The sequence below is a fragment of the Cydia amplana genome, chromosome 2 (genome assembly GCF_948474715.1).
Source record: "Cydia amplana chromosome 2, ilCydAmpl1.1, whole genome shotgun sequence".
In the NCBI taxonomy this organism is placed as follows: Eukaryota; Metazoa; Arthropoda; class Insecta; order Lepidoptera; family Tortricidae; genus Cydia; species Cydia amplana.
The window spans coordinates 19632388-19646270 of NC_086070.1; the positions used below are offsets into that span (position 1 = coordinate 19632388).

The window sequence follows — 13883 nt, forward strand, 5'->3', positions numbered from 1 at the left end:
CTCCAAACTGTCTCATTTCATCAAAAATGTATCAGACCTGCAAAATTTAATTTATTGTATTTTAGGGTGTGTGAATGCAATTTTGTTGCACAAATGCCAATAGATTCATTTTTGGAAATTCAACCCCTAAAGAAATTCGATGACTTACTACGAGAACGAATCCCAGGCGGTAGCTAATATCTAGTTACCTACTTTTATTATATTACTAAAATCCACAGAAGTACCTAAGGCGTAAATCCGAAAGGTAAAATTCATAATAAATTATATAAAAAAAAATCAACTAGGTATATCACTCCACACTATTCGTCGTTTGTTCATTAATTGTCTACATTTCTTATGCAAAATAAAATCACGGGGGTACTTTTATTTAAGATAAATTTAAGTTTATTATTAGTTTTAATGATTATGTTTTTTTATTATTTATTTATTATTTATTAAATAAATGTTTCTAAGATAAAAGGAGTTTATTTATTTTCGGTTTAATTTGCCAGGTTAAATATTGCAATAGATTTTTGTATGTAGGTAATTCAACATTATCATAGCATAGGGCTGTTACTTGTGGTCAGTTATCTACCTAAATACTAAGAGGCCTAAATGTTGCAACAAACCTTTCCTACTGCTTAAAGGAACTCTACTGCGCATCTAATATTGCAAACGCAGCGGTGGCCCTACTCACTCAATTAGATCAGATTTATTAGAGATACACAACGATAATAAAATTCAGTATTCGTTTATCGTTCGCACTTTCTGATGGATAAAAGATTGGTTCAATCAAAACGGAATCCGTCAATTCTACGTCCTTCGGATTTGGAATAATTGGAAGCAATCGAAATGAAAGGGGACTTAAAGTGTGGAATAGGGACAGGAATAAATACTGTCGAGTCAGTTGGGCTTTTCAGTCAGTGCATTGAATTATAAAACTCATTTTACGGTATCTTGTTATGAAGGGTTTATTTTTGGCAAAAACTGGTACCGTAAAATGGGGTGAGTAGGGTCAAAACTGAAATTCAAACCTCGATAACATTTTATTTTTACATATGAAAACTGAATGGTGTATGTGATAAGTGTTCCGGACGTTTGTATTTTAGTTTTTATTTTATTTTGGGTAGTTCCATTTCATAACTTTGACGATAAAGAGGAAAACCCACCTCACTTAGTGCCTCGTATTTGGGGTGAGAGGGGTTTTCATACAAAGGTGATTTTGGAAGATTGTTGGATCGATTTTTTTTATTACGCGTATTACTATAGCTCCATTTTAAATTGGAATACATTATTCTTGTAGCAGTAGCCTTAAAATCCCTTCTCACCCCCCTCTCAAACCTTCTCTCCCCATTCATAACCCACCCCTCCCCGCGAAACCTACTCACCCCGTTTTACGGTATGACTTCAACATGATGTTCAATTGTTCGTGATTTTCATGCTATTCATTTACAGTTCTAAATCCCTCAGTGCTCGGTCCGTGTATGAAATATTCACAAGTGTCTGCTGAAAATGTAAATTGCATGTTTGCTAACAAAGCCGCGACGATGTCGCCATTATTCCTTGTACGGCGTGGACGGTGTAGTTTAGTGTCTCGCTGGCGGATTTATTTCGGACGCTGACAGAATAACAATCAAGGAGGTAAAGGATGACTCACGTTAGACCGGGCCGTGTTTGAGCCGGAGCTTCCGGCGCTTCGATTTCTATGGAGAGCATCACGTGATCAGCGGTCATAGAAAAGTAAGCGCCGGCACTCCGGCCCGGACACGGCCCGGTCGGCCCGGTCTAACCTGACTCATTAGTTCGTTGTTATTTTTTCAAATAGCTGGTTTTTCAAGTTCCGCCTTAAGTTTTAAAACTACAATTATAATACGTCTCGCAGCTCAAAGCGCGCTTCGTTCGCTACAAAACCGAAATTGGTACAATTTCAACAGTGCTCGGTGCTAATTCAGTCTTTACGACACCACTAATGGCCTCTTAGAACTTGAGACTGCCTGTGATATCAAAACTTTTCAGAGCCATTTGCAGAAAAGAATTTCTTGATCATTTGACCGAAACTCAGTTGACGCGTGAGATACTTAATTATTTTGCAAGAATCTGTTAGATTAAAAGGGATACACTATAGGGGACAAATTTAATGTCCTGCGACACGTGTCGCCACTGTCGACCACTCAATTTCGTGTATTTCGTTCAGTAATATCTCCACTACTAGGCATGTAAATTCTACTAATACAAATGAAAACGAGTGGTCAATATATACCACTAGATTCCCAATTTCTATCGCTCGAATTTCAAAAATTACCATTTCGCCGATTTCCACCGATTTTCGAGTGACAAAATCGAGCGATCGAAATTCAGAAATCGGCCCCCTGCTACAGCGCCCTCATCAAGGCCATAGCAATAATGTTGCAACTGTAATGCAGCTACAGTCACAGAATAAATAATAGTACTAGGTACAGAAGACTCACTCTCTAACAAAACGCGTCTGTTACGATCAGCACAGATATGGCCGCTAGGTGGCGACAGCGCAACGCGCGACTTATGGCTTTCCCCAAAATTGGTGTGGAACGGATGTACTTTTAGCTACCTGTAGCAAAGCGACGAAATCGCGGAGTGAGCCACGCCTGCTACAGCTTTCATCCGAACGTTACCTTAAACTTAAAACTTGAACTACAATTTTCTCAAACATGTACATCCTCCCAATGACATCCGATATTATTGCGTTTTAAAAGTTTCGTTAAAAGTAACTTAAAATCTCTTTTACGCGTCGGAAGTTATTCAAGATCAAAGTTTACAGAAATCGGTTTTTTCGCGAATATCACAATTTCTATTTTCAGCATAAAAACTACAATTTATACTCCAAACATATTTTACAAGCTATTGTTAAACTTGACCTGTTAGTATGTATAGTATGTTAGTTGGTTTGTTAGTTAGTGTGGGTCAAATCTTGGAAGCCAAATTTGACCCAAACTAATGTAATTTATATATTAATTATTGATTTATTTAAACTTTATTGCACAAAATATATACAACAATGTACAAATGGCGTTCTCTACCAGTCAACCATAGGGCCAAACAGAGATACCTTCAATTGGTGCAGAGAGAGAAAATATATGGAGCGAGTTAAAAAAAAGCGGCCAAGTGCGAGTCGGACTCGCTCATGAAGGGTTCCGTATTTAGGCGATTTATGACGTATAAAAAAAAACTACTTACTAGATCTCGTTCAAACCAATTTTCGGTGGAAGTTTACATGGTAATGTACATCATATATTTTTTTTAGTTTTATCATTCTCTTATTTTAGAAGTTACAGGGGGGGGCACACATTTTACCACTTTGGAAGTGTCTCGCGCGCAAACTATTCAGTTTAGAAAAAAATGATATTAGAAACCTCAATATCATTTTTGAAGACCTATCCATAGATACCCCACACGTATGGGTTTAATGAAAAAAAAATTTTTGAGTTTCAGTTCGAAGTATGGGGAACCCCAAAAATTTATTGTTTTTTTTCTATTTTTGTGTGAAAATCTTAATGCGGTTCACAGAATACATCTACTTACCAAGTTTCAACAGTATAGTTCTTATAGTTTCGGAGAAAAGTGGCTGTGACATACGGACGGACAGACAGACGGACAGACAGACAGACAGACAGACAGACAGACAGACAGACAGACAGACAGACAGACAGACAGACAGACATGACGAATCTATAAGGGTTCCGTTTTTTGCCATTTGGCTACGGAACCCTAAAAAAGCAAACTATACTTATAAATTACATAAATAAATAAAATATATATAAGCTACCACATATTTATAAAATACATACTATAAATATAATAATGATGGATATTATTCGAACTCTTGCTTTAGCAAATGCTTACGTAACATCCGCTTGAAAGAAAACTTACTAGTAGCTTGTCTAATACTTAAGTATATTTATTTTTTTATATATCTTATACCTACACATAAAAAACACTTTGGTACATAACTTGTCGCAAATTTCATGCTACCTACAATTCAAACGCCTTTTTGCAGCAGACAGGTAAAATGTGACATTATCATCACCATCAACTTTTATGTCTTCTCTCCACATTAATCAAATTGTAACATCGGCATGGTAAACAGCCGAAGTAGGTACAAAACAAGAAAGCGCGTGATTATGCGACAGACAAACAAATGCGGGCCAACCTGAATCCAAGATATGGTAATTGGAGTCACAAACTTTCGGTATACGGTGCGAAGAGCGGAAATTGGAAGTGGAAAACGCTGAAATCTAAATGCTGAATGAACGTGCACTAAGTTACGATTCACATGACATGACTGGAGTTTTGATTTAAAAAGGATTCTTCAGGTTAGAAAAGGGTTGGTCTCGCGCATGTAACACCCCTGGAGAACAGTTGCAAGCGCAATATTCTATAGTTTTTATAATGCATTGTTACACATGTTTATACGAAATATTATCAAGGGCAAACTCTAAGCAAAATCTTACTATGTAGGTTAAAGTTGTCCAGGTAGGAAAATATCACGAAAATATGTCTAATTTTCATTTAGTTTCAGTTATTGATGGTTACCGTAAAACGGGGTGAGTAGGTTTCGCGGAGAGAGGTGAGTTATGAATGGGGAGAGAATGTTTTTGAGAGGGGGGTGAGAAGGGATTTTAAGGCTACTGCTGCAAAAATAATGTATTCCAATTTAAAATGGAGCTATAGTAATACGCATAATAAAAAAAATCGATCCAACAATCTTCCAAAATCACCTTTGTATGAAAACCCCTCTCACCCCAAATACGAGGCACTACGGGGTGAGGTGGGTTTTCCTCTTTATCGTCAAAGTTATGAAATGGAACTACCCAAAATAAAATAAAAACTAAAATACAAACGTCCGGAACACTTATTATATACACCATTCAGTTTTCATATGTAAAAATAAAATGTTATCGAGGTTTGAATTTCAGTTTTGACCCTACTCACCCCATTTTACGGTATCCTGCAAACGATAGAAGTATTATTTTAATTAAAATAGCTAGTGATATAGCGGGGCTAATTTTTAAACAGAAATGAGTGTTAGTTCAGAGTAATTGAGCCCCTTCATACCCCCGATTAACATTGGTCTCCATATATGCACAAAATACAGGTATACGAGTATTATCTATTTGAGCACAACTCACTATTAAGTATTAGAATTAATTAGTAGCTACGTATTTAGTATATTAAATTATCCCATATTTGCACTGCTATTTATGATGAACTATGTCGGAAATCGTACTAATGTTTTGTATACCTAGGTACCTATAATCTCACTCTCTAGCGTATAATTTAAAAAAATACTCGTATTTTTATACAAGTAGGTATACTGTGCAAGTATATACATGTACTAAAGCAATTGTGTTGGTTATTTTTGTGGTGAGTTCGGAAAAAATACTCCAAATAAAAAACCTCTTGCCTATGATCAATCGTGTAAATCCCGTCATGAAAAGTCGTTGGCAATATCCAGTCACGCTCAGACGCGACCTCTGTCCCCACCCGATGTTGTTAAATAAAAGTGAACATTCCGTATAAATTTTCGCAAGTCTCAGAGCCAAATAATCGTGTTTTCGCTTCATTTGGTAGCTTCCTTTGCATAAATTGCCATCTCCAGTAATCACGGTGGAGGAAATTTTTAAGTAACGACCATTTTGTCAAGGTGGGGTTTCGCTGTAATTCATTATTTATTCAGCTTATGTTTTAAGGCTACGGGAAGTAGGTATTTAGAACACCTTATTTACTATATATACTATACTATGGCAACTGCAGTGACTATTAGTTACAATAATATACAAGTATATAGGTACTATAAAAAACTTGTTATCTGTAAAGTTGTCTGTTTTAATTCCACAAAACAGTGTAACACAGTCTTATAGAGCAACAAAAAATTAAACGTTTTCGTAAAAAATGTGTATTTTTGTGGCTTATAATTACTTTTATTTACGTGGCTCTTCCTTTCATTTTTCATGAACGCGCCTGAATCACAAAATATTTTACAAATAAGAGCATATGCACCGCTTGTTTAGAATAAGGTCACATCGCCCAGTATAATAGTACCTAATGCATTAGGCATACAAAAATGATAAACAACTTTACGGTTTAGACACTTGTTTTTAGTCACTCGCGCGACATGTAAAAACAAGTGAGTCTAAACCGTAAAATGATTTAATATTAGTATGTCTCACAACAGTTAAAATTTGATTAATATAAGTAGTAGTAAGTTTCTTGTCCCTTAGTTATCTAAATATTACTCAATTTAGTTACATAATCCTGAATATTCTAGTATTGTAATTGACTTTTAAATAAATATCTGGCAACGCTAATTCAACGCGTCTTTAAATACTTGTTACTTTTGCCTCAACATTTATTTTATCCAATTTTAAAATAATAATCCTCCCGAAACTTGTCCTATTATATTTATTTAGTCAGATGTATAGTGCTCAGTACTAAACAAACTGATTGCCAATAAAATGGAATCAGGATTGCCTAATTCAGTTAACTTTCTGCACGGCTGCATCACAGACGTTTCCCGAGCACGACTTTTTCATTAAATTTAAATCAGTAATTTACCTTCCAGAACTTTCCAGGTTAAAATACGTGCAGGATTTTTTGATATCTGAACGAATTAATTCGGCGGGGCCGGTTAGAATTAACAAGTCGATGTGTAAAATTAAACCTAATAAGTACCTAATTATACCTAGAAGTTTTCATGCAAAAATGAGTGCTTGACAAAATTAAACTTCAAGAATGTTATTGGTGAGAACTTAACTTTCGGGATATGTGTAGTCCATGGGCCAGGCAAGATTTCGGTATAATTTGGTACCCCCAAATTATGTATCGTTTTCGTAAATTTGACCAGCTGGCCCATGGACTATAGCTAACTTTTCTCGATTTCGTACCCACCTTTATTTTATTATTCCAATCGGATTGTAATTTAATGGGGTTATAATGTTACTTGAGCGAGAAATTAATAGACATAGGTACAGTTTATCGTTGGTATATTTTAACAAAATATGGGAGATTTCAAAGATAATCTTTTTTGGGTAGTCACAGTACGATCTCGTGGCTACCGGCCCAAATTATCTTTGTTTGACCTAAGGAACAATCGTGCCAAGCGGCATCGCCTGACACAAAAGTGCATAAGTACTCACTGCACTTACTTACCTCCTACTTAATATGAATGTTGATTTAACATGTTCGATCGATACACACGCAGGAATGTAACTTACTTATAACGTAATTTACTTATAATACAACTATAATTTGCATTAAGTACTTATCTTGTGCTGTATTTAATAGTATTTAAGGGTTACTTGTCTATTCTCTGTTTAAAAATAATAAAAGCTCTTAGTGAAATTTTACATTCAATTACTTCTTATTGCTTTTCAGCATTGACAGATGACCGTTTTTTTTTAATAAATATTCCCTTGCAATACTAGGAACTCAACTCGCTGCGTTGCGGCCTTTATTCTAGACACGTACATAGAAAATGTGAAGCGAACTGACGGCGGAATTTCATTTCAACACAATCGAACATCTGTGACTCGCTGCCGAAGTGAGGCTACGGGGTTTTTTTGGAGAATTTTAGGAATAAGCGATAAGTGGCTTGAGAAAAAATAAATAAAAGAGAGATTTATATAAAAAAGAGATTTAAATTTGCACTGACGGCCAAATGATGACCGGGCACTGTGACGAGTCGTCGTTTATATCGCATGCGGCCTATTAAAGGGGTTAAGCAATTTCGTACAACTGCTGGTTGGCTTTAAACTATAATCGACAGCAAATAGCAACAATTTTGAGGCTAGGTCCGGGCAATTTATTAGTAAAAGCAGGCGTTTTTATAAAACAGAAAATATAACAATGAACTTAAAGTAATTGTTTTTATAGCATCGCTTATCACACCTGCATTATTAATATTTCAATGTTATCTACTCAATCGAAAAACTCATATAAGCTGTCTGCAATCCAGAGATCAGATAATTGACCCGAGCATGTAAAATAAGATAACAACATCTTAAGATTTTGCCAAAAACTTAGCATGTCAGTTTTTTTTGGCGTTTCTGCTACAGTTCATCGTCTTTCAGTATAAAGCTCACCTCACCCTTATCAATCACTAGTGCACAAGTTAGTCCTTTATCTTGAAGATAACTTGATCAAAATCGGACGAGTGTCATGCAAAATCAAAGAAAGGTACTGGTTATTAGATATTCAATAGCTGAAAGTTAATTATAATCCTTCCAGAACAATAGACGCTTTAATCGTGTAATTTAATTAACATTTCATTATCGCATTTCTCTCAGTAATTTGCATATCTTCAAATATTTGACTTGTTCGCTTAATTTAATCTATGTAAATACTAAAGCAACGCCATTATCTTAACAGTTAATTGTTTAATACCTACTTCAGACAAATTGAAAGCTCCACCAAATAGACAAGGAACATTGAAAATGTAATTTTAGTGTTAATGCGCATCAGTATGCATAAAATACCTAATAAGTCATGACAATTGACAATGACCGAAATCTTATCATCAATACTGATACTGACTTACTCAATGATGATAATCTATATGATATCGTGCATAGGCTCATTCGAATGAGATATAAAGACGATCAATCAGGGTGTTAATTGATCAGTTTATCATCCACTTCCGAAATGTTTTGTTAATTTACTTGGCTGCAAAATGTTACGTGAATTTATTTTTTTCTTGTGTTTAACAAATGTAATAGAAAGTGCGCGGATACTTGGAGTGTTTCCAATACCATCCATCAGTCACCAGGTCGTGTTTAGATCGCTAACAATAGAATTAGCTAAAATAGGGCATGAAGTTGTAGTAATAACAACAGATCCAGCATTTAAAAATGAAAAAGCACCCGCAAATTTTACAGAAATTGATGTACATGATATTTCATATAATACTTGGAGCGAAATGATTGACTCCATAGCAGGAGCAGCGCCGTATACGATGCTGACGACAGCTCTACAAATGATGGTCGACGTAGTAAAGGTTGAGGTTGAAACTCCTCAGGTTAAAGAATTTATGGCTAAAGATCAAAAGTTTGACTTGGTTATAGCTGAAGCATGTGTGCCAACAGCTTTAGGTTTTGCTTATAAATACAAAGCACCAGTTATACAAATGAGTTCATTCTATGGGTCAAGAGTAAATTATGATTCCATGGGTGCTCCAACACATATGTTTTTATATCCTGAGTTGTATAGACAAAAGTTAAGAGACTTGTCAATTTTAGATAAAATTCTAGAAGTAATAAACGAGTTAGTGTTAAGGTTCGCATATGCTAACTATGTTGACGATGTGAATAGGACTCTCAAAAAATATTTTGGAGAGGATACACCCAATTTATCTAAGTTAGAGGATAACATAGATATGCTTTTTGTAAATACAAACCCTATTTGGGACGGAAACCGGCCTGTGCCCCCTAGTGTGGTGTATTTAGGAGGACTACACATGCAACCTGTAAAAGATCTTCCAAAAGTAAGTTTGATATTAATTTAAAAAGTCTAGATGTGTAGTATATAAAATAGGAGAAATAATAGTTTAAATTTCATGATTCACTTATTTCTCGGGGTCCATTAAGATTTTGATTTATAACTGAATAAAACAAAATGGTTTTTTTTTATTGATTGGCAAGACCGAAGTGATCCTATTTAAGTGTTCCGTGAACAAAGTTTTGTACAGAACACTAATAAAGAATCATAAATTGATATCTGTTTATGTTTCTAGGTGAAACGAAAGTCAAGTTCAAAGACTAGATATTGATATATATAAAACGATAATATTGTTTACTGAAATAGATATCATATACCTAGGTACTAAAGAAAACGTGACCAAGTCTTTCAGTAGCGGAGCCCGACACCATTACATAACATTGATTAGAAATTATATTTAGCCTAATATAAAATTTAAGTACAACATAACAAAATCGACTTGCAAATACATCATCATGTAATACTCTGTAACATAATACATTCCATTAACATTTGCAGGACCTCAAATCCTATCTCGACACATCCAAGGGGGTGATTTACGTCAGTTTCGGTACCAACTTCAACCCGTCGACTCTCACCGAAGACAAGATCCGTTTGTTTCTGAACGTGTTCTCCAGATTACCCTACGACGTTCTATGCAAATGGGACGCGGACGATGTACCTGGGAGACCCAGTAATGTGAGAATAGTTAAGTGGGTCCCGCAAAACGACTTGCTAAGTAAGATTATAGTGAGGATTGAGTGGTTTGAATTATTTATGGGGCTTTTTGGGTTTCGAAATGTACGGTGTTGGTCTTGGAGACAGTTTAGGACACAAATATATTTTATTTACAGTTAAGCTGATGTATCTCAGTTTTATCTTTGTTATATTATTATGTAGACAGAAAACCCATATACAATAGTTATTTTATAAAAAGGGTTTACATCAAATAATATAGGTGCCAGCCACTAATCAGAATAATCACCAAATCATTTCAGGGCATCCAAAAATAAAGCTATTCATCACTCAAGGAGGGATGCAGTCAACCGACGAGGCAATAGCTGCAGGCGTACCTTTGATAGGTTAGAGCAATTCAATTTTCGAACATTTTGCTTTGATACTTTACTTGTACCTACTACTTAAAGGCAGGCATGGCTCACTCCGCGATTTCGTCGCGTCGCTACCAGTACATGCGGCTCACACCAATTGTGGTGTCCAGCAAATACAAAATATTTAATTGCCGCGCACCGCTACGGAACGGATGCTCGAGCTTGCGCTAATATAACTCGTAATCGACGCGTTTTGTTAGAGAGTGAACCTAGTACAGAAGGCTATTATTTATTCTGTGCTAAAGGCCGAGATTTGAATTTGTAAAAGTCTAGGTCCATTTAAAAACAAAGCATGATTTTATTATTTCACTGCTACCAAACTGCTGCGTGTGAATAAAATTGAATAAAAAATGAAATTTATTTATACCGTTGTTTGGATTTTCGCTTTTCCAACAAGCAATGAATGATCTATAGTTTTTTATTAATATTTATGCACAGGTATACCCATATTGGTGGATCAGTTCTTCAATACGGAGAAGTACATGCAACACAAGATTGGTGAAAAGCTGATAATGGAGAAATTAACTGAAGAAGAGTTTTATAACGCAATTATGAAGCTTTTAGGAGCTGACAGGTAAGGCAAAAGAAAATTAGGTAGGTACCTACCGTAAAACGGGGTGAGAAGGTTTCGCGAGGAGAGGTGGGTTATGAATGGGGAGAGAAGGTTTGAGAGGGGGGTGAGAAGTGATTTTAAGGCTACTGCTACAAAAGTAATGTTTTCCAATTGAAAATGGAGCTATAGTAATACGCATAATAAAAAAAACGATCCAACAATCTTCCAAAATCACCTTTGTATGAAAACCTCTCTTGCCCCAAATACGAGGCACTACGGGGTGAGGTGGGTTTTCCTCTTTATCGTCAAAGTTATGAAATGGAACTACCCAAAATAAAATAAAAACTAAAATACAAACGTCCGGAACACTTATTATAGGTATACACCATTCAGTTTTCATATGTAAAAATAAAATGTTATCGAGGTTTGAATTTCAGTTTTGACCCTACTCACCCTATTTTACAGTACCTATATTAAAATCATCACAATTGAAATAAAGCTGCCCCTAGTGATCCAGCGTGGAAATGTTGTAAGCATCATGGACAAATTCGCACCGGGAAGGAAATGTAGCGGTTTGTTTTCCCTAGTTAAAATTAGTTTTCCGAAACGCCTTGGTAAAAAGCATTTTCTGTGCTGTAGTTATAACTAATTTCCGTAACGCCTCCATGAAAACTATTTTTAACTAAGATTTTTAGTCAAAACTAGTTTTCGCAAAGTGCCTTAGTGAAAACTAGTCAAGTAGGTATGCAAAATTACCTAATCATTTCCAAAGATACATAACAACCAATTTGATCAACGACTTAATGTATGTAGGTTACCTCTTGAAATTGTGCTTGCATTTTTTTCAGCTACCGTCAAAACGTGTTGAAACTCCGTACGTTAATGGCGGACCAGCCGATGTCTGCGCTGGAGCGCGCGGTGTGGTGGACGGAGCACGTGCTGCGGCACGGCGGCGCGCGCCATCTGCGGGCACCAGCAGCCAACATGGGATGGGTGGAGTACCTAGAATTATCATTTGTAGCAACCTTACTTATCATCTTAGTAACTATCATATTAATTCTTGTCGGAACGTTGTACGTATTAGTAATATTGGTTAAGAAGTTACTTAGGCGAAAGTCGAAAAAAGAGTGATCGAAAATATATGTACCTAGTTATAAGCTATTTATTTTAATTACTAACGCTCAGAGTTTATCGACATAAGATCATCGGTAGTCATTAAATTTAAGCTTTAAAAAATAGCATGATTTTTATTTGACATAAAAGGTACCTAATTATGAACCCGCAATAACATCACGGTAAATTGGAATAATTATATGAATTATTTGTACGTTCCTGTTATTTACATGACGTAACATTATATACCTATTTACAATTTCCTTACTTTTGAGCCACACAGACCATGCCATAATAGCAAAAAGTGACTTTGGAAAATCAGAATGTACTTGGAATTAATTTCATTTATACAAATATTAACAGTAAATAATTGAAAAAGTCACGAAGTTTTTAATATGCTTATATAAAAAAATTGCCACAACCGAATACAGAACCTCCCCCTTCTGGGCAAAAAAGTCGGTTCAAAATATATAAAGATTAAATTAACATTTCTTAAGAACTGTTATTTATTGACGACCTAATTGTCATTTAGAGGTACAAGTAGCAACTAAATTTACTAAATAAATATACAATTATATATTGCAATTTCGGGAAAAATAAAATAAAAACACTTGTTAATTGTGAGCCCATAAATAATAAAAAAAAAACAACGAATTTAGAGGTAGAAATATACGTACCTCAAGATGAGCCGCGTGTACACTGGCGTTCAAGTCAAAATGATTATATCGCCTGCGGTGATCTGTACCTCGTATCGTTACTTTTGCAATTTTACAGTATACTGTAAAACTTAATATATATTATGTTGTAATGGTATAAGTATCCTGCAGAAATTGACGGTTCAGCCACTTGAACTTCTTTTACTTCAATAGGGGAACCAGTCTTAGATAGCAATGCATATTTTACAACGTCAATTTTCTTTGGTATTACTAGAAATAAACTGTCCACAACGACATATAATATAATATTTTCTTAAGTGTTTAGCTATGGATGTTTTGGTCATTCAATTCAAAGTCAAATTTTATTTATTGGATACGTATATAAAATTACCTGAATGTGCCATAGTAGCCTTTTATTACCAGCCTAAATCCTTTGTTTTTAACTTTATTCATAAATGTTTTATTGTTGGGAGCCTATAATAGGTATCCCAAAAGCCTCCACTCATTTTTTGCAGTCTTCCCGATCCTGTGCAGTTTTTGGCCATTCCTTTAAAAAGGAGTCTAATTGGTCTCGCCACCTATGATACGTAAGTACACGGAATTAAACATTTATCAAAGCATAATAAATAATATAATAATCAACGCAACTCGGTAAGAAATAAAGGATCGTTACAAAGTAGAACATCACAATTGCATTTTTTGCACACCTTCTACTTTAATTTGCAAGGAAGTGTACACCTGAGCACCGGTTCCCTGATCTATGGCAGGGTGGGCTCTGAAAAATGGCCGCAAACCAGCCTCCGTATTGTTTGTATTGTACGGTTCTAAGGATAAATTCTATTCCCATTCTCTACTTAAACGGATAGACAAGCCTGATTTATGTTTACTATAAAATAAAAGGCCTGCATTTGCTTTTTCTCTTGCGAGCTTTAGAGCGCATTCGGTTGACTAAAGTGTTCGCATCTT

General features: G+C 35.4%; 1 protein-coding gene across 1 annotated transcript; it reads left to right on the forward strand.

Moving 5' to 3' along the window:
* Positions 1 to 8604: 8604 nt before the first annotated feature.
* Positions 8605 to 12279, forward strand: LOC134655415 (UDP-glycosyltransferase UGT5-like). Its single transcript, XM_063510883.1, has 5 exons — positions 8605 to 9493; positions 10006 to 10225; positions 10485 to 10568; positions 11034 to 11169; positions 11997 to 12279. Exons 1-5 carry the CDS (start codon positions 8684 to 8686, stop codon positions 12277 to 12279), a joined length of 1533 nt encoding a protein of 510 aa, XP_063366953.1. The 5' UTR covers positions 8605 to 8683.
* The last annotated feature ends 1604 nt before the right edge of the window (positions 12280 to 13883 follow it).